Source organism: Meles meles, chromosome 9 (assembly GCF_922984935.1).
Source record: "Meles meles chromosome 9, mMelMel3.1 paternal haplotype, whole genome shotgun sequence".
Lineage (NCBI taxonomy): Eukaryota > Metazoa > Chordata > Mammalia > Carnivora > Mustelidae > Meles > Meles meles.
Genome location: NC_060074.1, coordinates 98,643,975 through 98,670,555, shown reverse-complemented (window position 1 = coordinate 98,670,555; position 26,581 = coordinate 98,643,975). Strand labels below are relative to the sequence as shown.

The following is a 26,581-nucleotide window of genomic DNA, read 5'->3' as shown; positions in this document are numbered from 1 at the left end:
AATGTCATGCCCTTTCCACAGACTTAGGTTATTTCTTTTAGACTTTCTCCTATACCTATAGATTTATCCTTAATGGCAATTTTATCTAAGAATCGGCGATCTTTATCTAACCGTAAACCATGCTGCTGACAGCATCTCTTCCAAGGCTTCCAGGTCATTCTTCAGGGAGTGGGTGATTTTTATCAGAGACGTCAGGTCTGGCCTCAGATGACTACCAGCAGAACAGGTTTAACAAACCTTTACCACTTTCATAGTTAATGATGATTCAATTAGTTCAAAACATAAACCCACACGGGGATACAAACTAAATGGAAACGTAGAAGCCAATCTCTGGCTGACAGCTGTCCCAGCGTGCCCTGGTGGCTCTGGCTTCTGTGATTTATTTACTCATTTGTTTTCTGGTGGTGGGGAGGGTGCACAGAATATATTGTCACTTTAGGTAGCACTTCAGCAAACACCATAACAACATTCCCAGGGATTGCTAGCAGCTTTTGCTCAGTCCTAGCATACTAAATTTTAAAGGGGGAAAAATAGCATCATATAAATCACAGGATTTTAAAAGAACATCCCAATTTGTTCACAGTTTAACATTACTACTGTCAGGAAAAACATATAAAACTCTTCTCTTTCATCCCTGGATTTGACTTACAAAGTGAACTAAGCACACAGTAAAATCCCCAAGATTAAATGTGTATGATGGATAAGAGAACAAAGTGTTTTCTTTATGTCTCTAATATGAACCCACGACCACTGGCATATCAATTCACATCCACTCCACATTATTCCTCACTCAAAACACTCCACAATATTGCCAACTATCTTCCATATTGAACAGCTCTGTGAAGTTACATTAATAAATTTTCAGATGATGCTTTTATTGTCTGTTCCATCTATCAGCAACATTTATTTCCTTAAAAAAATGTTCAAGTCTAAAGCCACTTTACATAGAGGAAAATTCCACTGTGGAATAAGATGGTATAAAAAACTGAGCCATAATTTTCATTAAAGATATGCTCCAGATGGGTGGACATCTAAGAAGATTAGCAACAGAAATTATATGCTCGTAGTCCCTGGTTGGCTGTCTGAGTGTAATGTAGGCATAAAAAAATGAACAGTCAAGAGTGCCATGTAGATGAGGAATTTCAGTGGTTGATGGTTACATGTAAGGTCATTAAAGATCATTCATATGTTAATGTCAAAATTTGCACTCAAAATTTTTCTTCCTCCTCTGTCCCCACCCCCCCCATTTTAAAAAAATTTATTTCAGGGGCGCCTGGGTGGCTCAGTGGGTTAAAGCCTCTGCCTTCGGCTCAGGTCATGGTCCCAGGGTCCTGGGATCGAGCCCTGCATTGGGCTCTCTGCTCAGCGGGGAGCCTGCTTCCTCCTCTCTCTCTGCCTGCCTCTCTGCCTACTCAAGATCTCTCTCTCCGTCAAACAAATAAATAAGTAAAATATTTAAAAAAAATTTATTTCAGACAGTGAGTGCCACGTGCACTCTCTGGGGGCAGAGGGAGAGGGAAAGAGAATCTCAAGCAGATTCCCCACTGAGTGAGGAGCCTGATGCAGGGCTAGATCCTGGAAGCCTGAGATCATGACCTGAATTGAATCAAGAGTCAGATGCTTAATCAACTGAACCATCCAGGTCCCCCAACCCTTGTTTTTTGAAAGAATTCATAGGACAGGGGATCCAGAGAGCCTCCAGAAGGAAGCTGAGCTTATGATGAACAATAGTTATCCCCAAAGGAACTGATAATTCAGTCATTAACTATTGAGTGGTATGTGTGGTACTGTATTACTGATGTCTTTATATATGTCCATAACAGCCGCATGTCTGAGATTCCTGGGCATTTTAATTTAAAATATGTCAATCAGAGAAAGACAATTATCATATGATCTCTCTGATATGAGGAATTTGAGAGGCATGGCAGGGGGTCGCAGAGGGTAAAGAGGGAAAAAATGAAACAAGATGGGATCGTGAGGGTGACAAACCCTCAGAGACTCTTAATCTCAGGAAACAAACTGAGGGTTGCTGGGGGTGGGGAGGAGAAGGGAAAGGGTGGCTGGTTTATGGACATTGAGGAGGGTACATGCTATGGTGAGTTCTGTGAATTGTGTAAGCCTGATGATTCACAGACATGTACCCCTGAAGTAAATAATACATTATATGTTAATAAAAAAAAAGAAAAATAAAAAAAAAATTCAAGCAATTTAAAATTTATTCTCTCACTGTCCTTGTAAATACACATTGTCATATGACTAATACGACCAAATTTTTATTTCAGAAAACACGCTCAATGCTATTTATATACAGTTTTTTAAAGATTGTATTTGCTTATTTGTCAGAAATAGAGAGAGAGCATGAACAGGGGGAGCGGCAGGCAGAGCAGGCAGAGGGAGATGCAGGCCCCCTGCTGAGCAGGATCCCAGGACCCTGGGATCATGACCTGAGCCAAAGGCAGATACTTAGCTGACTGAGCCACCCAGGTGTCCCGACTATATATTTTTTGATAATTGCTGACAGAAACTTACGTATCTTCCGTGTTTGTTAAACACCGTGAATTGGGAGGCAACTACCTCTGCTAGGAAAGAATACTTTAAGTTTTCAAATGCAATAATAAGATCAGTAATAATGAAAATAATAATAACAACAAGAACACTAAATGGCTTATATGGAGAAGAGAATGTATCATACTAAGTTCAGTAAACAGACACTGTATGCAGTTTGCCAGCTCCCAATTGTAATTCCAGACCGTCAGGGGCAGGAACACCATTTTACATATTATACCCTATCACCACATCCTGCACGACACAGAATGCAGTCAATGAATGTCCAATGTTGTCGAATATGATGATATTCGATGTGGATGGTATCCACTTATGCTGCTCTTTTTTTTTCTTTGCTTTTTCAAGTAATTTTTTTTTCATTTTCTTTTTTTATTTATTTTCAGCATAACAGTATTCATTGTTTTTGCACCACACTCAATGCTCCATGCAATACGTGCCCTCCCTATTACCCACCACCTGGTTCCCCAACCTCCCACCCCCTGCCCCTTCAAAACCCTCAGATTGTTTTTCAGAGTCCATAGTCTCTCATGGTTCGTCTCCCCTTCCAGTTTCCCTCAACTTCCTTCTCCTCTCCATCTCCCCATGTCCTCCATGTTATTTGTTATGCTCCACAAATAAGTGAAACCCATGATAATTGACTCTCTCTGCTTGACTTATTTCACTCAGCATAATCATTTATGCTGTTCTTAATGACACTGTGTGTAAGCTTAATACCTAACTACTTACATATTCTTAAGTACTTTCAACAGAAAAGTATTTAAAAAAAATTGTGCCATCAGAAACATAAAGCAATGGAGTGATAGAATATTTTCACAGAAGATAAAAGCACCATTAAATTGATTTCTGCCCCTAGAAAATGAGATTTTGCATGCTTATCCTTTAACTGACATGCCCACCACATGCATCTCACACAAGGATACACCAATGTTGAAGCTGTAGAGTTATCTCTCCTAAAATGTCCTGGGAATTTCTGGAGACTCACAGACCCACTCCTAATCAAGGGCTCTATCCTTCCCATCCTCTTCCTTCCCGGGGTTTTACCTAAAAGAAAAGCTCTAATGAGGTGCATTAGTTAGACTTTTGAAAGTCAGAGACAGATTATATAGTTAATTCTCCTGGGGGCTCCTGTCAGATCAGAGAGAGAAGCCTCACCTATTTGCACTTAAATGGAACTTAAGGATAAAGCAAGAATATCACATTTTTTCTAGTTCAATTTACATAATACCTGCTCTCTCTAGTCAGGCAAAACTCATGTATAGCGTAGGACCGAGCTGAAGATTTCACTGAAGAAATGTTGCCAGAAATATTGTCCTGGTGTGCTTTTTGACATTAAAACTATTATTTTTATCCCTAACCCCTGAAAGCAGCAGGAAGCTCTCACTTGAGGTGCTTTTTTGTCATTGAGTGGGATGTACATTCTGACAAGCCATTCAGAGCCACAGTGGGAGTGGCGAAGCGAAGGGCTGTCTGGGGGAGACACCTGTAACCCTGCCAGATGATTCATGCTGGTAAGTGAGGGAAGGAAATTCAGATGCATTAGCAAGAAATAAGCATGGGCCTAAAAGATAATCAGAAAAGTCATTTTGTCTATGTATCAAATATTTGTGTAGCCACTCTTGGTGCAAAATCATGTGCATTTAAAGACTAATTAAATGGGCAAGTTGTGGCTCGTGACGCAAACTCCTCTCCTACAGGTCTTCCACCTCACTCTGACAAATTGTCTTCTAGATTCATCTATGGTCAGCTAAGTGCTAGGTAACCTTCTGTTGCCACAGGGAGGGAGAAAATAGAAAACTAGCTAAGGAACTGGTTTCCTCTTCCAGGTCTGCTGCTCATGAGCCATATGGCCTTATTAAAGCCCCTTCATTATCTGTGACATTGTTTTTCTCATATGCAAAGCGAGGTGGCTGGATACTCGAGAGAACTTTTCTCCTTCCGAGCACCTACGACTTGCTAACTATCCTGTTTATTTCTACACCCTGGCTGACATTCATGTGTCATACAAATTTTCCCTTAGAAACTCATGGATTGCTGGGGTGCCTGGGTGGGTCAGCTGGTAAAGGGGCCCACTCTTGGTTTCAGCTCCGGTCATGATCTCAGGGTTGTGGAATGGAGCCCCGCATCAGGCTTTACACTCAGCTGGGAGTCTGCTTGAGATTCTCACTCTCCCTCTGCCTCTACCCTTGTTCTCTCTCATTCAAATAAATAAATCTTTAAAAAAAAAAAAAGGCAAGAAAACCATGGAGAGAAGAGACTGACCACATTGTACACAGCTGCATGAAAATGAACAGTTTGTAAACCTGTCTTATGCTCCTGACTGCCCACACATGGAGATTATCCAACCCCTTTTGCAGCCCTTGTCTCTAAGATACCAGATGACCACTTTATAGATTCTCTCCATCACCACAGACACTAACCCTAAAGCATTCTGGCCATAATTTTGGCTACACAGTAAGGATGTTGCCCAGTTTTCATCATCTTAACATCCCAAGAAACACAGCTGGCTTTGTGTGCCCAGAACTTCCAGACACGGTAAGGCCACTCCGGAAACTCAGCTCCAAAAGAAAGGCTTTGAACTTGTTGGGCTGAGAGGGGTTCCAGGAGCTCCTTGTGAGGATCTGCCCTGGGGCCTGGCTGCCCAAATCCTGTCTGCCAACTTTATACTGTCTTTCCAGGGCCTGCCTTTCATTATGTCAAGGACAAAGGAACACTCTAAAACGTGCTAATTATTTGAATTTTACAAAAGGATCAGCTAAGTTAACAGGCAACAAATAATTAGGATGAATTTAGAATCTTATTTTCTTTGTGTCCATGGTTCCCTCCTCTTTATGGTTTTCCATTTCCAGCAGGGCCTTTAGACCCACAGGGTTTTCCTTGACACTTCTGTTTCCTCAGACACCTACACTAGTGCTCGCTCCACCCAGGCCCGGGGTCTGTGGGCTGGACGCACCCTACGCTCCAGTCATTTTCCTCAGTGCCTCATGGACTCAGCTGTCTCAATGCCATCCTATTCTCCCAAGAGTCTTGGCCTGCCTTCCGCCTCCCCACTGCCTCCTCAGCAACGAGCTCACTACTGTGAGCGAATGGCTAGGAGTAAGGTCCCTAAGGCCCTGAGCTGTTAGGTAAATCCTCAAACATTGCAGCTTGCATGGCTCAGTTGGGATTTGGGCCCAGGCCATTTGTCTCTAACGGCTTTAAGCTTACCCATAATCCCCTGCTGCCTCTCACCAGGGTATACCCATAATCCTCTGCTGCCTTTCACTGGAGTACCCATAAGCCTCTGCTGAGGCTAATCTATAATATCTATAATCCTCTGCTGTACCTCCCTGGAGTACCCATAGTCCTCTGCTGCCTCTCATCACAGTATCCACAGAAGCAAAGAAGAACCTTCCCATTTATCAGAATTTTAGTATCTTTCAAGGACCAACTTTCTTCAGATCACATTCTGCAGAAGGTCAACATGTCTCCCAAACAAAAGTCATCAGGTTGGCTAATCTGGGGGAGATGCTTGTGGTAGGTTACTGAAAACAAGACCCAAGCTGCAGGAAGCTTTACCATGATATGAGCAAGAAAACAAAACAAAACAAAACAAAACAAAATATATATATGAGAATCTAATGCCTTGTCATGTAGTAGTTCTGAACGCAGGGTGCGTATTAGAATTGACCTGTGGAGATTTTAAAATTTTCGTGCCCAAGCCACACACCAGATCAATTAAATCAGAATCCCTGGGGTGGAAAAAGGGCATCACCGATTTTTGAAACTCTCCAGATGACTCCAAGACACAGTCAAAAGGGAGAACCACTGATGTAGAATGTAATTAATGCTACCCCACAAGACTATGAGACTTCGAATCAAGAGTCTGAATCCACTACGGCCTGACCCTATATGACCCTTAGAAAGTCAAATGCCTCTGTGAAACTCAGTTGCTTTAGAGTAAACATGAACTTATTATCCTTTCTATTTTGAGAGGTTAATGTGAGGAGCAAATGAGATGATGTAAAAGCATAAACTGTAAAACATGTATTAATTGTTATTGTGGCAATTTTCACAACTCTTCCTCCAGTGGTGATGTCCAAATATTTAGGTAAAAATAGGTAATAAGAATTCACGGAGAAGAAAAAAATACAATAATAATAGGGTTAGACAAGTTAAATATAGTGACCCAAGAGACAGATCTTAAGAATACATTTTACAAGTTATTTTGTAAATGGAATAAAAATGCTGTTAGAGTATTTGCAAAGGAATTGTTTTCAGATCATTACCTATAATTACAGCAGAAGCTTGCTAATTCAGACTAAAGTATAAGCTTGGCATTAGTGGAGAGAAATGGATTTATTATGCTAATTTATTAATTTAGTGTAGAAACAAACTTATTTGGGGAGGGTGGCAAACGGACCAGATAGAACATCTTTGGAAAAACATATTTGTATCTGTTTACAAGGCAACGGAATGGTCATGAATGCTGATCTATCGTTCACTATTCTTTTAAACAAGTAAGGGAAGAATACAGCCATTGTAGGACCCCAATTCACTGGGCTTGCTCTAAAAGTTCCTTTCAGCCTCTTGGTTTGCCACTTGGTGCACTCCACAGAGAACGTGCAGAGAACGTGCAGTATATGGGGCTGGCATAGCAGGGCAGTCCTTCAGTACTTCATTGTGATAGTACCAGCCTGAGGTCTGGGTTCTGAGAGTATGAGGGCGGGAGGACGAAGAGGAACAATGCTTTCTCTCTCCTTTGTATACATATGTCACATGGAAAACCAGAGAAATGATAGCTGTAATTTGTAAGTTGTATTTGTTTGTTTTCTCTTCACTTCCATATCCCTATGCTACTTCCTAATCCCTCTCTTCCCTGGTACCGCTGGTCAAGAAGTCTCATTGAGACTTAACCCAGAGGATTATAAACTCCTAAAATACTTTAGAAAAAGGATTTGCCAGTCTCCTACTACTCCAAACCCCATATCCTAAATTCCAGTGTTCACTCCAGTGAGATAAGCTGATAGATCAAAGCCCGCAGATTTAACCCATTCATACTAACATGTGAATGATCTTTCCTTGAGCATTTCATCTTCTGGATTCTTTATTTCTTACATGGAATGATGCTTTAATGGATGGAATTTCAGAAATTTCAGAATTTCTCCCTTTCTAAGGGAGAAAATGTTGGTAGATAGCATCTGGGGATGACAGACGGCGCAAGGGGAGGAGATACTGCCACAAAGGTCAGTCCCATCTGGGAACCTGACCTGGGTTCAGTGCTCTTGAAATCCACATTTTTCAGAGTCTTATTATTTTCTCCAATTCTGAACCTTTAGGCTTTCAACAGCTTTCATGGTGCTAGACTAGAGTGAGTCAGGGTAGGAGAGGAATCTGTCTGAGTGAAAAGAAAGATGAGTAGACAGATAGGGCTAGATATGTCATAATGATATTAGCTACTGTCTGTTGAATACCTAACATGTGCTGCACACATTACCATTTGCTTTCTCCAATTGTTAGATGAAATCATCTCTAGGGAAGCACTTTAAAAATAGCAGTCTTCCTAGTTAGCCTTGCTATGTCCATGTGGAGAAGAGAAAAGGGAGACTCAAGTGATTAAGTTGCCCGAGATGGCAAAACTGAGTGTGAAGAACAAGATCTGCTCCCAGGTCTACAAGACCCTGAAACTCCTCCTTTACTTGAATTCCCCTTCACACATTCTCCAACTATAATCCTTTAAAAAAATATTTATTTATTTATTTATTTATTTATTTTAGAGAGAGAAAGAGAGAGAGAGAGAGAACATGCATGCAAGCTGTAGGGAGGAAAAGGGAGAGAGAGAATCTCAAGTAGCCTCTGCTGTGTGGAGCCTAACACGGAGCTCGATCTCATGGTCCTGAAATCATGACCTGAGCTGAAACCAAGAGGTGGGCATTCAACCAACCAAACCACCCAGAGCAACAATTCTTTATTTGCGTAGTCTCTAGAAACTCAGGGGCTGTGGAGAGTTCACTGTATCATTTTCATGATCTACAACTTTCCTTTCCTCAGACTGTTTCTTCCCATTATTAATCTGAATGAGCTCTTAACATAGGAAAAAGAGGAAACATGGAACATTGTTTGCATCCGTAGAAGAAGGAGTGGCTGATAGACTGACGTGAAATGGAGAGGACAATGCATGTTCAACGAATTCTCCATTATCTCCATTCTTTCGGAGCCTGAGGACTTACAAAACCTGGTTCGTGGAGGACAAATCCTCCCACTTTGGGCGCTGGCACAGCTGGTACTGGCCTTCAGCATCCTCAGATTCAATAAGCTCCCCTCCCAGGCCAGAGCAAAGTATGAGGGGAGAGAAAGCAATCATTGAGGTTTCATTGCCTTCTACATTCCCTTCCACCTGTAAGTCAAACTTCCTTATGATTCTTCTTCCTCCTCTCCTCCTCAGTGTTGGGCTGGCTAGCAAAGATCTCCAGAATCAGGGAGTTGACTCATTCCCATTTTTGAACATACCAAGGCCCAGGCTCTTCTGCCGGAAGAGACGTTCTAGGTCGAGACCGGGGCAAGCTGAGACCTAGAACAGAGCCCAGCCCAGCCCTTTGTCTTCCAGTTGAGTCCTGGGAAAGTCACATGCTGGCAAATGGCCAGTTTTCCCAAGCCCCAAAACTGCTGGACAGGGCACAGGGACAAGCTTTGGAGCCTGCCAAAGTTGTGGTTCTTCTTCCTCAGATAGGCTGGTCCGGCCAGTTAACACCTGAATTCTGCAATGACTTTGAGGCAGACGGCAGCCTCCTAGCAGACCACTCACCTCTCACCCTACACATGGTGATTCCTCTTCATTGCCATGTGGTGCGTGGTGTGCAGACAAAAGTCAATAAGGACAAAAGAACCGAAAGGTTACCGTAGTCAAGCTTGCTATGATGAAAATGTACATACCCACCTCCGCCTCCGCCAGCAGGTGCTTTCTACTTCTTTCTTAACTATTTCCTAATTCCAAAATTGTCCATTTCCCCCCACTATTTTATCTCCGTTTTACAAAGCACTGATAAGCCAAGTCCAAAAACAAAGAAAATCATAGTTTTGTTGCTTCAGGTAAGTTATGGAAATAGAATCAAAGCTCAAGAATGGATATTGTCCTGATTTTGCTCTGTTCATATTCATTTGTTTCCTAAGAGGAAGAACAAATTGATGTGCTTAGTTAATGAGCTGAAGTACCCAAAGTATTTGCACTTACTAAAGGGCAACATCTTTTGGTTTCTACCTACAGAATCTCCTGACCTGAGACATTTACTGGATATTCCAAAGTAAAGTCTGGCCCTCTGTGAGATGAGTGGAGGAAAGCAGCTTTCAGGTTCAATGGCGATAACCAGCTCCCCTGTATGCAGAGAAGGTGTTTCTCCGGGGCACTGTCTTATTCATAGATTACATTTGTTTTAAGAGAGAGATCATATTCTGCTTTGACCCGGTAAGAGTTCCGTTCAGGGTCAAAACATCTAATAGGGAAAACATTCATGTCTGAGCACAGAATTTAGACAGAAATTGAGAGAGTAGAGTCAGAGCCCCTTAAACCAGGGAATTTAAATTCCCAAGAAGAACAGAAATAGCTTTTTAAACTCTTAGTGATATTATTTAAAACTACTCCTCTGTTCCTTTCAAAGTATTTAATATGACTTTGGCATTTCAGAGGTAAATGTTCTCCTCAGTCAGATGCCTCCATATGAGATTGTTTTGAAAACTTCTGGAATTTGGGAAAGTCTTCTCTAGAGTGCAAAATTTTAAGTTCATCTTACAGAATAGTTTCAAAGAGAAAAGGCATATTTTATGAGAGGCAATGTTTTTGGCTGTCCCGAATCTCATTACTCACCTTGGTTTTGAGAAGTCCTGCCGCCTTTATCTAAACTTACTGCCTGAATGGTAGATGCTGCTTAAAACAAGATAAAAAAGAACACAAAGAGGAAGAAAACCATTTCCTTGAGGATGGTTTTTAGCCATTTAAGACTTAACACACAATAAAAATACTCCCTTTATTACCATTACTCACTTGAGCAGCTCTTCAAAGTTCACAGCAATTCAAAGAAAAGGCCAACTTTCTTAAAGCAGAATCAAAGGCACTTGAGATTTCCTGAGATTACAGGCCACAGATATACATAAAAGAGCTCAGTAAAAATATTTCATGTCCCATTGTGTATTATAATTTTATAAATACCTATGCAAAGGCTTAGCCACTCTGTCAGCAGGCATTCAATAGAATTTTAAATCATTTTTTCCCCAACCGGTATGCACCCACGGAATGTACTCACTTTTGATCTGTTTTTGCATTTGTTTACCACATTTTATTTAGGTTTAAAAAGAACAACAGAACAACCCCATTTTTCTGAAAAAACCTGGATGGATTACAGACAAGCTCTCCAAGGAGTTCTAAAGAATTCAGTTCTCTTGGCTAATTAACTGCCAGGGCACTTATGAGACAAACACTGTGAATGAGAGAATCAGCATAGATGTGTATACAGGCGCTAGACTGAGAGGGGGGCTTTGAACCTCAACTCCTTCTTTTTCCTCGCAAAAGCAAGAGAACAGGGATTTTGGAATGGATGGATATTAAAGCACCTTACAGGTTCCCAGTGCACTTACAGACCAGAGGAGTCAGAATGACTCATCATCAAACATGGAAATGACAAAACAACAGAGATGCTAAGGAGGAGCCCAGATAGCTCAGTCTGTGATGATTCCCTCGGGTAATTCTGCTACTCAGTCAGAAAACAGAGCCAAAAATCGTGTAGCTTCCAAAAATCACAGATACTTCAATTTTGCCTCGCATTTACATATACTCGTGAAAAAAAAAATGGTTTCATGTTAAAAGCTGGAAAAGTTCACACTTCAAATATACTAAGAATATTGCTATCGAAAAGAGCTTTCTTAGAAAGGTAACTTTTGTAACTGATTCTTTAATTTTTCAACCTTAACTTTTCTTCCTAGTGCACTGAAATTTTTAAATTTGCTTAAGTCATTACAGGGAAAAAAGGTGAAATTTTAGGCAAAAATTTCCTACCCCTGATAAGAATGAGAATTTGTGAAATAAGTAACATCTCTACCAGGCAGGCCTTGAGCTTCAGTGAGGAAGACCCCAGCCTATGTCAGGAGATTTCCATGTGCATAAAAGGATATGGATATATTCTTGATGCCTGACAGATCGTAGGATAACTAGAAAGGATCCTTCTCTCCAAGCATCACCTACTTCATCATATCCGAGGATATTTTAAAGGAACTACTTAAGGAAAAAGTCATTTTGATTTTCAATTAAATCACTTCAAATGGAAATGATTTGGGTAACATACTGTATTGCTTTAAACACAGGTGATCGGGGACCAAACACGAGCCATCACTGGAAATAATGGAGCTGCGCTCAGAAAACACACAGCTCAGGGCTCTCTACAAAGGTGGCACAGAGCAAAGGGGTAAGGAGAGGGAGCCTAGACACTAGGACACTAGTGTGATGTGCTCTCTGCTGGGACAATGACTTAGGCACTTCTCTGTGACATCTCTCCACTCCATCGTTATGGCAATCTATGCCCTCTTCTTGAAGGGCAGGAAGAAGCTCAGGCAGCCTAAGCAGGGTAATATTCACTTTGTGCAAGCTTTTTAACCTCCCCACGAGTCAGTTTCATCTTCTGTAAAATAAGGAAAATGATCAAAGTACTCTTGTGACAATCCCGTGCGTTCACACTCATAAAATGATTAGAATATGACCAGCACATAGTAGGTCCTCAGAAAGTGGTGGTCAGTCATGGGTCAGAGTGTCACAGGTAGAGACAATCTCTCTGTGCTATACTCTGTGTAGACCAGGCCACACAGGATAGCAAAGAAGTGTCAACATCCTAGAGTTCTAAGAGCATTGAAAACCCTGAGAAATCCTCTTTCTGTTCTGAGGATTGTCTTTAGAAGATTTTTAATTAGTCCCTGTATAAAAAAATAAGCCACTACTTACAGACTAAAGAATGACACATAAAAACCTCAACTTTGATCTTCTTTTAAAACATGAGGCCGTCCATCCACACGGGTGTGTACTTTTGGGTGGGACTGCTTCCCTGAGACCAGACAGAGGGTCTTTGGTTTGCCACAGTCCCCACTGCTCCCTCATGCCCTTTGGCATGAAACCACATGTGGATTGTTCTTGCATAGTTTTCAAAAGCAAGGCTATCATTTATTAATAAAACTAACAACCCCTAAGAAACTTTCTCTGTAATGATTTCCTTTCAAAGGTAGAAAAAGGGCATGTAAACCCTTAGAGAACACTTAATTTTTCTCATACTTGGCCCACTTTGGCCATTTACACTCTTTGGCCAGTGTAAACACTAGAGGTACATTTGCAATCTCATATCTAGTCTAACACCTCTTCTACAAATATGAAAAACAAGGACCCCAGAGAGGTTAGGTGACCATCTGAGGTCACAGGCCTTTCTTGTTAGTGGCAAGAGCTGTAGCCACACACAGGTCTTTCCCCCCCATCGGTGTTTCTGCTTTTACACCCACCATTTTCTTTCTGAATGGATCAGCTAATGTGGGTTCAATCCGTGTTCCGTACGACAAAGCAGAGACAAGAGGAAGCCCCTCAATGGCAACAAGGAAGCACCAGGTCACTACAGACACAAGGCGCCTATAAACAGGGTGATCCCCTGGGATTCTCAGCAGGATTCTCCTTCCTTGGGATGCCTGTCTGAAATATTCTTTTGAAGATTTTAAGTCATCTCTACACCCAACATGGGACTTGAACTCACAACCCCAAGATCAAGAATCAAACACTCTACAGACTCAGCCACCCAGGAGTCCTCCCCCACTTTTTTTCTTCTTCTTCTTTTTTTTTTTATCTCAAATCTAATGACAGCCAACATGGAGGGAATGATGCTCTTTCAAGCAACTGCTTGAAAAACTCATTTATGCTTAATCACCACCTTTCACGTCTGATCATGATTTTTTTTCTAACGTGTTTCCTAACTTACTTGACTAGATGACGTAGTGACTGGGTGACAAGAATATATAAGATGACACATAAGAACTCCCCAAATACCCAGCAAGAATAAGCAGGAGAAAGAAACAAAACAGCAGAGAAGCTGCACTGTCCCTACTTGTTCAAGCTGCTTCACAATCTTGGGGGTCGTTCCCCCAGTGAAATGACACCATCCTAGGTCCCAGGCATAGCACCTTCCCTGCATGCACATAATGACATTATTTCTCTTACACCTTTCCCACAGAAGAAATGACAGGCGTGAACATTACATGGCTTATTAATTTAGCTCTGTTGACTTTCACTCATTTTTCATTTCTGTTTTTCAAGACAGGGACTCCGTGAGCTGGCGAATTTAGTCTGGGCTCATTCCCCATCCTACCGTCAAAGTGTCCCACAGATAACTGCTCACTTTTCCTCCATGTATCTCATTTAGGAAAATCTATGATTTATCTCCAGTTTTATCACTGAGCATTTGCCAGAACTGGAACAGTCTTCTTTGAGACTCACCCTTAGAAATGAGGATGGTAATGTCTATTGGAGAGACTGCTGATATGAACAAATGAGACCAATTTTGCACACTTTGTAAACTGTACAGCACCAAGCATAGGTGCCCTAACGGTCAGATGGTGTATTAAAATACAAGGGATAGAAGATGTTCTGAGAAAGAAGGCTGTAGGATTTAGGAAGAAACTCATGACTCCTGCATCCGTATCAAGAGATGACAGAGACTAAAAAAAGAAAAAGGAAAAAAAAAAAACAAAATGGATTATTATTTTTTTAATATTTTATTTATTTGACAAAGAGGGATCACAAGTAGGCAGAGAGGCAGGCAGAGAGAGAGGGAGAAACAGCTTCCCGCGGAGCAGAGAGCCTGATGCGTGGCTCAATCCCAGGACCCTGGGATCAGGACCTGAGCTGAAGGCAGAGGCTTTAAGTCACTGAGCCACCCAGGTGCCCTGCAAAGTGGATTATTAAGCATAAGTTCTTGTCAGGAGGCAGAGCCTCCAGAAAGAGCCGCATGGTACATTTGGTGGCATCTTCCTTTGTGTTCCTAGAACCCATCCATGCAAACTGCTGTTTTGGTCCCTATCCCATTAGGGCATATTTGATTATTTGCCTTCCCTCCCCACTCCTCAGCATCTTATAAATTGAGCTTTCCAGGAAAAGGTCTCTGCAAGGCAGGCTTCTTTGCATCTCCAGCCCTTAGCTAGGTGTCTACTAGGAACTGCCAGCCTGTTGGGCTAAAGCTACTTGAGTGAGACAGACAATGCCTTCCCCGTCCCACCCTCCTGCCAGAGATGTCCACATCCCAAACCTTGAAGCCTGTGAATATGACACCTGACATGGCAAGAGGGACTTTGCAAGTGTGATTAAATGAAGGATCTTGATTTGTGGAGATTATCCTAGATGGCGCCCATGGGATCATGGGATCCTTGTAAGATGGAAGTGGGAGGGAGGGTAAATTCAGGAAAAGGAAAACAGGACAACGCAATAGGAGTCTGGAGTGACGTAGTTTGAAGATAGGAGTTAAAAACCACAAGCCAAGGACTACTAGAACCTGGAAAAGCTAAGGAAACAATTCTGATCTGAAGCCTCATGTAAGAATGTTACCCTACCAGGACTATGAGTATAGACTTTTGACCTCCAGAATTACAAGAGAATAAATTCATGTCTAGCCACTAGACAGAATACAAGAAAAATACATTTGTTACAGCAGCAATAGGGAACGAAATCCTTGGGTAAGAAGTAAGTGAATAACTATCATTGGAATGAATGAGTAAATGAATTCACAAAGAGAGCTCTAGATAAAAAGACGAAAGACCCAGGTTCAGGTTCCAACAGCCAGCTGGGTAAGCTGGGCCCCATCAATTAGTCTCTCTGGAATTCCTTAGCCTGAAGAGCTGAGCACATGGAGTCAGACCAGTTAGAGTCCAAGGGCATAGGAGGCTACTTCAGGCTGTGTATCTTGGGGCAAGTGGTTACCCTCTCTGAGCCTATGTCCACGACTATAAGATGGCCAAAGTGCCACTGCTGTGGTGGGGACTGAAGGAGCTCCAATCTAGTCATAATCAGCAAGATTCTGAGTGAGGCAAATGGGAAACTGTCAAATAAAAATGTGGCTAGGGGTGCCTGGGTGGCTCAGTGGGTTAAGGCCTCTGCCTTCGGCTCAGGTCATGATCCCAGGGTTCTGGGATTGAGCCCCGCATCGGGCTCTCTGCTCTGCGGACAGCCTGCTTTCTCCTCTCTCTCTCTGCCTGCCTCTCTGCCTGCTTGTGATCTCTGTCTGTCAAATAAATAAATAAAAAATCTTTAAAAATGTGGCTAACCGGGGCGCCTGGGTGGCTCAGTGGGTTAAGCCGCTGCCTTCGGCTCAGGTCATCTCAGGGTCCTGGGATCGAGTCCCGCATCGGCCTCTCTGTTCAGCAGGGAGCCTGCTTCCCTCTCTCTCTCTCTCTCTGCCTGCCTCTCTATCTACTTGTGATCTCTCTCTGTCAAATAAATAAAATCTAAAAAAAAAAAAAAAATGTGGCTAACCTTATGTCACGTGTGCATCTTGAAATCACAAAACTTCTCCAAATTAAAAAAGACTGAAAGATTGCACAGTAACGCTGTGTAAACTGTGAACCACTGGCTGCCTCATAGAAGCCACTGAACAGAAAAAAAAAAAAAAAAATTCTGTCCTTTGAGAGAATCCATGCTGAATTATGCAAGCTAGAAACAATATAAATAACAAATTATGAGAGGTCTTCAGGAACACACCCCTAGAACAAAATATGACCAGCCTTTAATGCATGCAAAGCAATTAGCATGGGCCTAGAACACAGGAAGCTATTACTCTGCTATTATTATATTAACTCAGTGATAAAAGCCTCAGGATAAACACTTCCATGATGGAAAATGAAACAAACTCAAGCTTTCCCATGGGCCCAAGCTTCTCCTGGCCCTCCGGCTCCTGTCAGAGAAATCTCACAGTTGGAAAATCTGAGTCAGGTGTGCTAATAACACCCATATGATGAAACAATAAATTTCCTACTCTTATCTGAAACACAGAATCTGTCTTACGGAGTTGTTTAGTATGTGCTCCCCTTGTATCGCTATGCACACCTTACACACCCTCTTTTGTTCCCCTCAGCCATGTTTACACATATTTACACTAGATTTGTGAGATGGCATGGACCCTCTTAGAACTCAGTGCCACCCAGCAATACTCCTCTTTCTCTTCTCTTCATCCTCGTTCCTTAAACTCCCAGAGAGCAAGGTTGTACCCTGTACATAATAGAAGCTCAATAAATATCTGTTGAACGTATAAGTAGGTGATTTTATGGATCGTACAAGCCATGTCTCTCTTCCATTTTCCGGACAATGAGCCACAGGTCAATTAGAGCGATGACTGAAAAATCCCTTCCATGTAGCATTAATTCAAGTTAATAACTGTCTCCTCCTCAGAGAGGAGAGCTAATTTCTCAAATCCAATTGACTAGGTTATAGTGAGGAAATAGTTTTAAGATACATTTTTAAAACTGCATCTGTTTTTCTAAGGAGCTTCCAACTTCCCAAAATGAGATCTGATGGTATGTGTGGACACGGCAGGCGTGGCTAATAAGTGGTGAGGAGACTAGAAAGGAGAGATGAAAAGAAAACAAGAACCTGGGTGAAACAGAACCATCCTGAGGAGATCAGGAAAGACACAAGAGCAACACTGAATGATTTAGTTCTAACTGGAGTCTGGCGTTACCTGGGAGGAGGAACGAATGACTTCAGTTTGGGATTCACAGGACTCTTAGGCTACACAGAACAACTTAATGGAGAAGCGAGTCCCGTGTTTGACTTGGACCTCCTTTTTCTATCAAAGCACGCAGAGTACCTCGGAGAGGTCCAGACCTAGGAGGACTTAAATCCTTATCCTGACTTTAGGTCACCACACATCGGACAAAGGTGAGAATGCATTCCTTGGGTAAAGACCACCCCTCGAGAAGACTCTAAACCCTCCCCCTTGAAATGGAAGTTAATGACTTTTTCTTACTGTCTTCTGGAGTTAATTTTAATTACTTCCCTGGTAAGAAGTCAGTGCTTTGCACTGTTTTCTCTGGAGATGGATAACAGTTGTCCCCTTTGTCCTAAAGTCGCTTGTATGCTTCAAGAGTCAACTACTTAGAGCAAAAATTTATTAAGGTCAACTCTGCCTAGATTTCTTAACTTCATATAATACTATGGCTTTTAGGGTGCCAGGGTGGCTCAGTTAGTTAAGCATCCGACTCTTGGTTTTGGCTCAGGGCAGGACCTAAGGGTCATGAGATCGAGCCCCACGTTGGGTCTCCATGTTCATTGAGGAGTCTGTTTGAGGTTCTTTCTCCCTTCTCCCTCTGCCCCTCTTCTCTCTCTTTCTCCTTCCCAAATAAAGAAATAAATCTTTAAAAAAATATTGTGACTTTTATTATCAGATTCCTTCAAATCTTGATAACAAGATGGGTTGTAGACCCCGATTCCATAAATTCAGGGAAAATCATGTGACATGATCTTTACCAGTGGCGTTTCTCTGCTTATCTCCCCAGGCACACTTGATTTTTAGCCAGCAAAAAACTTGGGCTAACCAGTGATTTCCACAAATATCTGCCCATTTTCATTTCCAGAGCCTTCTCTTGTATGTGGCCAGCTTCAGTCATGCTCAGATTGGAGGGCTTGCTTGCCATCCCAGCTGCTTTGCTAGTGTTAAAGAACCACGGAATGAAGACTATCAGAAGACAAAGACTGGTTACTTCATCTACCACTTACTATCCCTGGACCTCTTTATACTCCACATTGCCCAAGGTTCAAGGTCACACCCTTGCAAGGTTCAAGGTCACAGCATGCAAACATGACCTCATCCAGCTCTTCCATGTACCCTCAGTCTCATCACTGGGATTTTTATCTCACCAGGCCATCATTTACATACCTTGAGCTTCTTATTCTCCATGAGTCTGCCATGCAGATTCAAACACTGTATCTTCCTCCAGACATCTCTCTGATTCTAGCATCTTTCCTCCTGTTCCCTATCCCTCAAGCCCCCAAGTATTATACCTCTGAAATATACCAAGTGTCATACTTCTTAGAGGTATGGCACTTAACTCCCTAGATAGAATGAGTCCCTCACCTCTGTGTTCCCAGAGAACGCTATAGATACCTGTCTTATCGCCCTGACCACAAAGTACTACAGTACTTTTATAGGTCTCTCTGTTTCATTATAAACTTAGTTTTTGCACCTTCCTACAACCAAATCTACAATTTATTTCACAGTCATACTTCAAGAAATGAAGTATGAAGTATGAAGTATGAAGACCACACTTGTCTATTTATCTCTGCATTAGGGAGGACCCAGCTAAAGAAATGCAACAAAAACAAGCCAGCTGGTGCCCAGTCAAGAGTAAAAAATATGGCATACCTGATAGACCATTATACTAACAGTTTCTTCTTTTTTCTGCTCTGCAGACCCTTGACTCTTCAGTAGATTTCGTACTGTTTCTTCCATCCTGAGAAACAAACACAAAATACATAAAGAATTTCTTTAAAAAAGGTTTGATTAACATGGGTCTATTCCAGTTAGGAGAAATATTTCTCCAGTATATTTCCTAAGCTGATACCTGGAAATCTATTTTCTCGTCTTTCCCTTTCATCCCCTATATTAGGAATCTGTCACAAAGTCCTTTAAAATCATTCTTCAGAATGTTTCTGGGTTCTCTTTCGCTTTACCATTCAGGTCCCTATCCTTGGCCTCCTGCGTCTGTTCTTACGCAAACATCTCCCAATATCCCACTTCCCTTTTAATTAGACACAATGTCACCACATTCATCTTCCTGAAATACCACTTTGATTTCTTTAAATAAAATTTTTTAATTTAATAAAATTAAATAAATAATTTATTTAATAAAATTAAATAAATTATTTAATTAAATTAAATAAATAATTGTACATTGTATATTATAATCCTACCTTGTCTCATATACCTACTTCCAATGCCCATCCCCCATTCCCCAAAAGTAAAGAATAAAACAAACACACCCATTTCCATTTCCATTTTCAGACATTGTCTCATGTTGTTACTACTTCTTGAAATGCCAAAACCCTTGCATCTTCACATTTCCAACCATCTTTCAAAATCTACTTCAATGGGGCGCCTGGGTGGCTCAGTGGGTTAAAGCCTCTTTTTAAAAAAAAAAATATATATATATTTTGTTTATTTATTTGACAGAGGGAGAAAGAGATCACAAGTAAGCAGAGAGGCAGAGGGTAAGCAGAGAGCCTGATGCGGGGCTTGATCCCAGGACCCTGGGATCATGACCTGAGCCGAACGCAGAAGCTTTAACCCACTGAGCCACCCAGGGGCTAGATCCCAGGACCCTGGGATCATGACCTGAGCCAAAGGCAGAGGTTTTAACCCACGGAGCCACCCAGGTGCCCCAATAAATAAAATCTTAAAAAAAAAAATCTAAGTTTCAGTACCAAAGAGACATCTTCATTGCCCCCCATTTCTTTGAATTTTTATAGCTGTTCTCTTTATATCATTCATACTATCACTTAAAAATTCCCCACTTTAATGCTTAAATATCTCATGTATGTATGTTCTGTCTCCTGAAGTAAATTACAATATTTGGTAAAGAACCATGTCACAGATTTCTTATGTTCTTCCTCAGTTATAGATCAAGTAAGTATTTGGCAGATGCTGTTATAGGAATGCTTTGGTAATTCATTTAAAAAATTATTAGGTAGTTACTCTGTGCCAGGCACTGACCATGTATATTCTGTGTTTGAATGACCGTGTCCATGGGGCCCATCCATGAGGATACATGGACCAGGGTCTTAGGAGGACACCTGAACTAAATTCAGTGAACACAGTGAGTGCTCTTTTGCCCAGAACCTGAGTTGGCTGTTTCTTCTAGTCCTTTTCTGAAGCATGTATTTTACCATTTTGAAACCACTTGAGAAAAAATAGGCTGATCCGGCTTCTTTCTTTTACTAACAGCTTCTAGCAAGGCAAATTAAGGGCTCCAGGAGGCCAGTGAATTCTACAAAGTGGCAAGACCATTACAGTAACCAAAGGAGTATATTTCAAAATGCAAACCTTTCTAATATGATCTAATATGATAGAACTACTTAGCAGCAGAGTGAGGAAGTCACTCTGCTGATTATTACAGATAATTAGTGATTATTACAGATTATTACAGATAATCTGGGTTTGTCCAAATCCGGACTATAACTAGGGAAATTCTGCCTCCACAGGGGATGGCACCAAGACCCACTCAGGATTTCAGAAGACAGGGGACACCATTATGAGTGCTCAAAGAATGCTTTGTGACTTATATGTATGTGAGCTATCTCCTTTGCATCCAGCCAGGAGAGCAAAATCTTTTCACAAGTCTTTTCACAAGCCTTTTCACAAGTCTTGTGTTATTAATGATAACAGCAAAATTAAATAGTACTTCCAACGTGTCAAAGAACACTCATCTATTAACCATTATAATGTATTTGTAAAAGATCATTACATCTATGCAGTGGCTAAGAAAGCAGAGACACAAAGTTCAAGGGCTTCTTCATAGGAACATTTTTAGTTGGGTAGATTAGGACTAAACCATTTTTCCTGACTCTGAGAGAGCAGCCTCTTTACACTAGGCCTTACTTACATCCAGGAAAATATTTAATTAAATTAATTATTCAAAGGTTTATTTATTTATTGGAGAGAGAGAGAGTGAGCGCACAAGTGGGAGTGGGAGAGGGAGAAAATTTGAAGCAGACCCTGCACTGAGCAAAGAACCCAACACAGGGCTTGATCTAATGACCCTGAGATCACAACCCCAATGGAAACCAAGAGTCAGACGCTTAACCCACTGTGCCACTCAGGCATCCCCAGGAAATGATTTTAAATGAAGAGGAATTTTAACTCTTAATGAAGAGTTACCTTGGTGAACATCTATGGATGCTGAACCCAAAAAGGCAAAAACACAAGTTCTGACCTGGGAAGTGTTTAAGGTCTGGTAGAAAAGACAAACTAAATTTATATTTAAAAAAACAGTTGTGAAGAAGGGACAGATTCTGAAATATTAAATGATCAGCCAATTTCTAATATTTGATTTTACTGTGTGGAAAAACAAGGACAATCTCTCCAATGGTAGTAGATTTTCCATGCTGTCTGCCAGATCTATCATCAACAAGAAAAGTAATGATAATGGAGATGAGTCTTCCAAGATCAGGCAGTTTGTGCAGGACAGATCAAGGATTGGGCTCTGGTTTTCTAAATATTCATCTATTTTCTTCCCACCTTAGCACAGAAGCTGCAGGTCTTTCTTATTTTAATCTGGTTTTCATTCAATTATAAACATTTCTTCTTCTTTTTTTTTTTTTTTCATTTGACAGAGAGAGATCAGAAGTAGGCAGAGAGGCAGGCAGAGAGAGAGAGAGAGGAGGAAGCAGGCTCCCTGACGAGCAGAGAGCCTGATGCGGGGTTCAATCCCAGGACCTGGAGATCATGACCTGATCCAAAGGCAGAGGCTTAACCCACTGAGTCATCCAGGTGCCCAATTTATAAACATTTCTTAAATGGGTCCCAAATGTTAGACTCAGTGAAAATAAAATTTTGTCTTTTCTTAATAAGTCAAAATATAATTCTGTCAGTGCATATCTTGCTGAATTATTCCTTCTGTATAATTAAAAGTTCTATGCACAAGTTGTTAGATCAAAAAGAAAAACATCTCTTCACCTTTCCCCATTCTTCTTGGCTTTATATTTAAAAAAAAATAGAAAAGGAAAAAGAAAAAGAGAAAAAAAAAAAGAGGTGGGCAGGAAGTTGTTAGATTCTTAAGCAGCCAAGAACCACAGTAACACAGTGAACATTTTTTTTCTGGCACTATTTCATCATTAATTAAAACCAATTACATTTGTAAGCTACAGCTTGGAACACAGTTACTGAGACCGATCCCAACCTTTGGTAAAAAATTAAGTTGTCTCATCCTTTCATAAGTTTTATGAATCTGGTCACAGGGAAGATATTTTGAACCCGATGAGAAGACATTATTATTTATTCCTTGATGACATCTTTTTTAAGTTTTCTTGTAGCAAACATCTCTATTTGTTTTCCTGAAAATCAACGACTGTGAAGCCTTATCTATTGTCATTTGATGCCTGCTGACATTTTACTATTTTGATAGCTGATGTGTGAGGGTTTGCATTACCAGTGTTCACGTAGAACAGTTCTATAATCTGTTTTCCAAACGTGCCTAAAAACAGGCTGACTCCTTTTTCCAGGCCAGGTCTAGGCAGAAATTTTCTTTTTTCTCTGTTGCTGTTGTTGGTTTTTTCTTTTTTCTTTTTTTCTTTTCTTTTTTTTTTTTTTTACTGCTGACTGGTTTAACACCACCCTTAATCAATGTCTTCCAGTTCTTTTTTATGTATTTACTTATTTTTGGTCCGAACTGTGACTAAAGTCTTTTCTTCTCCTACATACCGGTCAAGTGGCTGTCAACTAAAAAGACATAGGCCAAAATTGTACTTGGAGAGATGTAGTAAATTCTAATGTATAACATTTTTAAGAAGCTAAGTCCTACACAAGTCAGAGAAAAGAAACTTACCTCATATGTCAATAGTGTATTTCAGATAGCACAGGTCTAAATGTAAGAGTTTTTGCCTAATGACACACTAGAAACTGATCAAAATGCTAGACTGAAGTGTTCTTTTGTGACTTCCATGATCAGAGACTCAGTTTGGCATAACTTCATTTTTGACAGAAATAGAAGAAAGTAAAGGCAAAACAAGAAGCCACTCTCTCCAACTCAAACTGATAATTGATGGGGCTCTTTCAACCGGAAGCTGAACTGAGTCCCATTTCAAGAAATATTTTAATGGGTGCTCACTGATTAATCATACAATACATTAATGGTGAAATTAACAGTGAAATTACTCAATATTCCCTCATTGACTTTTCTGTCAGAGGTTGCAAGACCATAACCCATTCATTTCTACCTTGTTAATGATCTCTGAGTTTCTTTAGGTCCGTGGTTCTGCCTTGTTTATTTCATCTCCAGCAACTGATCATAGCTACTTTTACTGGATCGGTGGTCCGTAAATTCCTTTTGAGTGAATGAGTGAATCTAACAGTTTCTTCCCTCACCCATTTCCTGGCTTCTTTTCATTTCCCCACAGACCTATATGTAAGTCTAAGTGGCCAGAGAGAAGTAGTGACAAATGAAAGGCGTCAATAAGACTGGAGGGTACATCTTAAGCTGTGACACTTGGGACTAAAATGCTGGCCTCCTGGTCATTAGCGAAACAAACCAACCATCTCCCAGAAATAGTAACTCCTTGCTCTTTTTGTCACCCTGAATATGCAGTCCACAGTCAGCATGCTTCATGCGTAGCTCATTAGCTTAGAGGGCTGGAGCAGTACCCTAATGAGACCAGCGTTCTATAATCAGTCCCTAGCCTGTCTACACTTCAAAGCCATTGGACTCCTGGCTGACTAACCTCTATGCAGGCAGTCAACTGCTCCGCTGGTGGGGCAGAAAGGACAGAATTATCTTAATGAAAAACATATTTTGCATGACCTCCCATATCATTTGCTTTCAATTTCTTTCTCCCATTCTACTCCCATTGTTTTGCTCAACAACCTAGCCTACCTCCCCATTTTTAATTGCAGTGCAAAGCTTTCTCCAAGCTTTGGAGTGGAGAGAAAAGCCTACTAATTTTCAATTCTAACAGGAAACTGTTCATGTGGAAACTTTGCTGGTTTAGTATAGGATTCCGCCCAACGGAACCAGCTCGTTTCCTCAGAAAATGAGAGTTTCCTCACTTAGAAGCTACCACATCTAAGCACGTAAGCAGGGACAATCCCCAGGTCAGCTGCGACTTTGATGCTCTTAACCTGATCTCTGTTTATCCCTTCTGCACTGGTTAGGAACAGTAAATCTACAGCAAAGATAACTGAAAAGTGCCCTGAAACTGAAGCTCACTCTGGATAAATGTCGGAGGGCTGGAATCTCTTATTTCTTTCCTAGATGATATATATTTTTAATTCAGCACAAATTTTGCAAGAATAATACTGTTGCCCAGAAACCACAGTGCTCTAATTCACTCATGGAGCTGCAACACCATTCATAAACAGATCGAAAGGTGCTAGTCCAATTTGAATTACTGCATCATACTCACTTCAGGGCCATGTGTATGTGAGCAGAAAGCGCCGTAAATTTTTCTGTAGGCAGGCTCCTGCTGATTCTGCACGGGAGCTCACTGAATGGGGGGTGGGGGCAGGCATGGAGAAGGCAGGGAAGCAGAGATAGGTGTTCAGGGAAGTCTATTCTCCCCGTGGAGTTGAAGGGAATTACCTGAATGTCAACAAGCAAATCTCAAATGTTTTTGCTTGACAGTGGTAGAACATGGAGTTCAATTTATGGATTCATGTGACTATAGAGTTCACACTCATCCAGAAAGAAAAAGAGACAGAGGAAGAAAACTACACATGCAAGTGAGTGCCAGAAAGAAGTGTAGCTTGGTAGTTTCCACTGTCCTAGTTAACAATTTGAAGGCTGGGTTTGTGTATCCCAAGAATCCCTAAGAGGTCTACAAAACAGCTCACTTTCCTTAATGGAATAGAGGTTTTAATTAAGGCAATAATTGTTAATTATTATGATGATCATGTTTTATTGTTACAAAATAGTTAACAATTCATATAACCACTCATGTCCAGTCTCAGGAGCTAACCTACTGAATTTCTAAATCTATTCTTGTTATGTGTCCTAATAGAATTCTTTGAAATAATGAATTTTCACAAATAAACCCAGATGTAGTTCTTTTCAAAAATTTTCTTGAGTAGTCCAAAGCACAAACATTCTTTGAATCTGACATGACTCAGAAAAGACTTTGGATTGCCAGGATAAGTACTTTTAATATAAATGTATTATTTGGGGGATAGATCTTAAAGCTCAGTATTCAAATATTAGGGGAACTCTGAAGATAGCAGTTCAATTTATTATCAGCCCTCAGTATTTTGTCTTTTTGGCCACTGTTGATACGAAAAATAAAAAAAATATTTGCATATAACATGAGAATATTCACTGGATTTTAATCAGAGGCTATTCTGTTCTATAAAACTAATATAGTAACTTGGAGCAGCATTTTTCCTATTTCTTAAAAGGAGAATTTTATCATTTTACCTTAGTCAAAGAATAATACAATGTTGATCAGACAATCACGGTTTCTTTCTTAATATCCACTGGGCTCTTAGAAATTTAAATACAGCAATATAATGATGTTAGATACTCAAAATGAGGCTCACCATGTTTCAGACCTTACATCTTTCTCTAGGGTTGTAACTATCTCCTCATCAGACAGTTATAACCCCAAAGAATATGCCAAACAGATGATATTCTATTTTCTCATGCTTCAGGATCTGTTTGGTATTTGATCCATAGAAAATTAATAATTGAGTGAAATGATTAGACCTGATTCTCACTGGCAAACTCATCTTGAATTTGATTCTCATTTTCTACACCTTAAAGACCTTTTCTTCTTTTGAACCTTGACAAGTGTTATGCCATTAAAGCTTACAGAGGTCGAACCAACAGTCACACTGGATCTGAATAATGTATAAAGCAGAACAGTAAGTAACTGGCAACATTTTTTTTTTTTTGGGGGGTGGTGAGTATGTTGGAGATGGGCAGGAAAATCCAATTGGCCATAAATGGGATCAAACTGTAGTGTTAAATTTTCTGGACAAAATGGTTCAATTGATGTAAAGAAGTACATTATGAATCCACAAAACTGGCTTCTGTAGCTTCACAAAGGCCAATAGGACATTCTTCACTGGGCTTGCTCTTTAAATCACATACTTCTTGTGACGTTTGATCCACAATATTTCAGAATGGCTTCTCTCAAGCAAGCAGATATTACAAAAGCATAGTACAAGCAGGGAAGTGGTGTTCATCAAATCTTCTCCCAACCTAACTCCTGTGGCCTAACACAGTAGGTATATCTCAGTTCTTGGTATTCCCTAAAGTGGCAGAGTTAGGTCTGAGGGCA

General features: G+C 40.7%; 1 protein-coding gene across 6 annotated transcripts in view; it reads right to left on the bottom strand.

The window, feature by feature from the left end:
- The window catches only part of NCKAP5 (NCK associated protein 5), a 977,613-nt gene that overhangs the window by 295,162 nt on the left and 655,870 nt on the right, over positions 1 to 26,581 (bottom strand). For all 6 annotated transcript variants that reach the window (XM_046019767.1, XM_046019766.1, XM_046019772.1 and 3 more), the window contains one exon: positions 18,963 to 19,050. In XM_046019767.1, the coding sequence (XP_045875723.1) occupies positions 18,963 to 19,050 (88 nt within the window). The remainder of the gene's footprint in view (positions 1 to 18,962; positions 19,051 to 26,581) is intronic.